This window comes from Pygocentrus nattereri, chromosome 16 (assembly GCF_015220715.1).
Source record: "Pygocentrus nattereri isolate fPygNat1 chromosome 16, fPygNat1.pri, whole genome shotgun sequence".
NCBI lineage: Eukaryota > Metazoa > Chordata > Actinopteri > Characiformes > Serrasalmidae > Pygocentrus > Pygocentrus nattereri.
The window spans coordinates 36884499-36886998 of NC_051226.1; the positions used below are offsets into that span (position 1 = coordinate 36884499).

The 2500-nt window shown below is 41.7% G+C and overlaps 1 protein-coding gene across 15 annotated transcripts in view; it reads right to left on the minus strand.

Annotated features, from left to right (window-relative positions):
* The window catches only part of kcnt1 (potassium channel, subfamily T, member 1), a 50749-nt gene that overhangs the window by 32285 nt on the left and 15964 nt on the right, over nucleotides 1–2500 (minus strand). For all 15 annotated transcript variants that reach the window (XM_037546042.1, XM_037546045.1, XM_037546041.1 and 12 more), the window contains 2 exons: nucleotides 1254–1313; nucleotides 1097–1171 (listed from right to left, as the gene is read on the minus strand). In XM_037546042.1, coding sequence (XP_037401939.1) covers nucleotides 1097–1171; nucleotides 1254–1313 — 135 coding nt within the window. The remainder of the gene's footprint in view (nucleotides 1–1096; nucleotides 1172–1253; nucleotides 1314–2500) is intronic.

A 2500-nucleotide genomic window follows, 5' to 3' on the forward strand; every position in this document is an offset into this window, starting at 1 on the left:
TCCAGTGAAAGGAACTCTTAATTCTTCAGCATACCTAAAGATTTTGGACAATGTCACGCTCCCAACTTTGTGGGAACAGTTTGGGGACGGCCCCTTCCTGTTCCAACATGACTGCGCACCAGTGCACAAAGCAGGTCCATAAAGACCTGTTTGGTGTGGAAGAACTCGACTGGCCTGCACAGAGTCCTGACCTCAACCCGATAGAACACCTTTGGGATGAATCAGAGCGGAGACTGTGAGCCAGGCCTTCTCGTCCAACATCAGTGTCCGACCTCACAAATGTGCTTCTGGAAGAACGGTCAAAAATTCCCATAAACACACTCCTAACCCTTGTGGAAAGCCTTCCCAGAGTTAAGAGTTGAAGCTGTTATAGCTGCAAAGGGTGGGCCGACATCATATTAAACCCTATGGATTAAGAACGGGATCTCAGGGGCTGGTGTCTGAACTTGTCTCATTTTTCCCTGCTTACGATTTTGCATGTCTGTATTTGGTAGGTGTGAAATTATTAGCCTCATGATTCAATTTTACCACGTCTGCTGCCAAATCTAAAGCGCACTGAATAATATATATGTGTATAATATGAATAATACATACAAATTTATTAGATATATTGTGAGTAATTATAGAGCTCTGAGAATTTTAAAGGCATTTATTTGTCCCTTGAACAGAAACTGTGGCCCCATTACAGCCTCACCTAAGAAAATCCTAAAATGGCCAGTGTCTATGGTGGTCCTGTGGGTAAACTTGGTGAAAGATGGACTGATGAGGTAGGAGTGTCTAATAGAGTGGACAGTGAGTGGACACAGTGTTTAAAAACTCCAGCAGCACTGCTGTGTCTGATCCACTCAGACCAGCACAACACACACTAACACACCACCACCACCACGTCAGTGTTACTGCAGTGCTGAGAATGATCCACCACCCAAATAGTACCTGCTCTGTGAGGGTCCATGGGGGTCCTGACCACTGAAGAACAGGGTAACAGAGTATCAGAGAAACGGATGGACTACAGTCTGTAACTGTAGAACTACAAAGTGCAGGTTGCTGGACACTGAAGTGGTCAGTGAGGTGTTGTGAGAGTGAAAGGGGTGTTTACCGTGATGATGAAGGGGGCTGTGTTTAACATCTCCAACAGAAACGACACCTGGAACATCTGCTCCCAGATGTTACCCTGAGAAACACACATATATGGTCACTACACTGACAGGCAACGCCAGGATCTCAGTCCTAAGGCTGCACAGAGACAGGCCTACCTTGTAGCTGAGGTACATAAGCAGCATGGCCTCCATGAAACTGATGGACGCTACTATCACCTAACATGTACAGAACACAGAGGGCACTCAGTTCAACTCAATTCAGTTTAATTCTATTCACATTTTTACGTCAAGTGTAAATACACTGAAGTGTAGCTGAATAAACAACAATTACTGATTTGTCACTGTGGCAACAATAATTTATATGATGCCTTAGAAGAACCACTTCTCTTGTAAATGAGATTCAGAGAACCTCCACATACTGTAAAGGTTCTAGAAAGGACACCTACATTCCTATAAGGCTTTTTCTACATTACATCTCTTGTTCAGACAGGGTTCTTCTGGGAACCAAAAGTGGTTCTCCTGCATAATTCTCAAAGAACCTTCTAAGCCACTTAGAGGACGAAGAATGCGCACAGAAAAAAAACAAAGGCAAAGAAAAGCACAAAAAGCAGTAAAACCTTTTTTTTTCAGTATTTAGTGTGTCCACTTTCACTCACTTGGACTTCAGACCCAAATCCTTTTGCTTTGAGTGACCCTGGTACCTTAATTATGTGTATTTTGTTCTAGCAAATGACTGAACATTCCAGTTTGTCTCTAACGGCTGTGAAACTTTACCGAATGTTTCAGCAGTGATCGTTTCGTTAGAGACAATTTTGGGTTATTTTGGGCAGAACTTCAAACCGTTAGCCAGCACAAGCAAAAACAGCTTTAAACAGCTGATCACACATAAAATCATCACATTTTCAGAAAATCTGTTTCGGTAGTGACGGTTCTTAACGTTCCTCGCTGATTTTCAGAGTTTGGGACACATTTACTTCAAAACAATGGGAACTAACTGCTCACCATGTGGCCATGAGGGACAGGGATGCAGCCTCACTTCCTGCTCTAAGATGCAGGGGCATGGCTAAAATAAGGCTCCACCCACAGACTTAAACTCTGTGTTTCGCGAGTGACATGAAAACACGGGACAGCGATTCTTAATTTAAAAAATTAAACTAATGAAATGTGTTTATAATTATATAATAATAACATTTTCAACCACGAAAATAATTAAATGTACGTATTATTTTCACAGGTGTAAGTTTAGGGGCTGGAGTCTGCGGCAGACACCTCCCAACAGAAGGTACCCTACAAATGATGATTTTATATTATTCATTTTTTTATTATTTTTCTACTGTAACACCGGAGTTTCATCTTATTTGGTAGCATGGTCCATATATAAAATATTAATATAAATGTATATA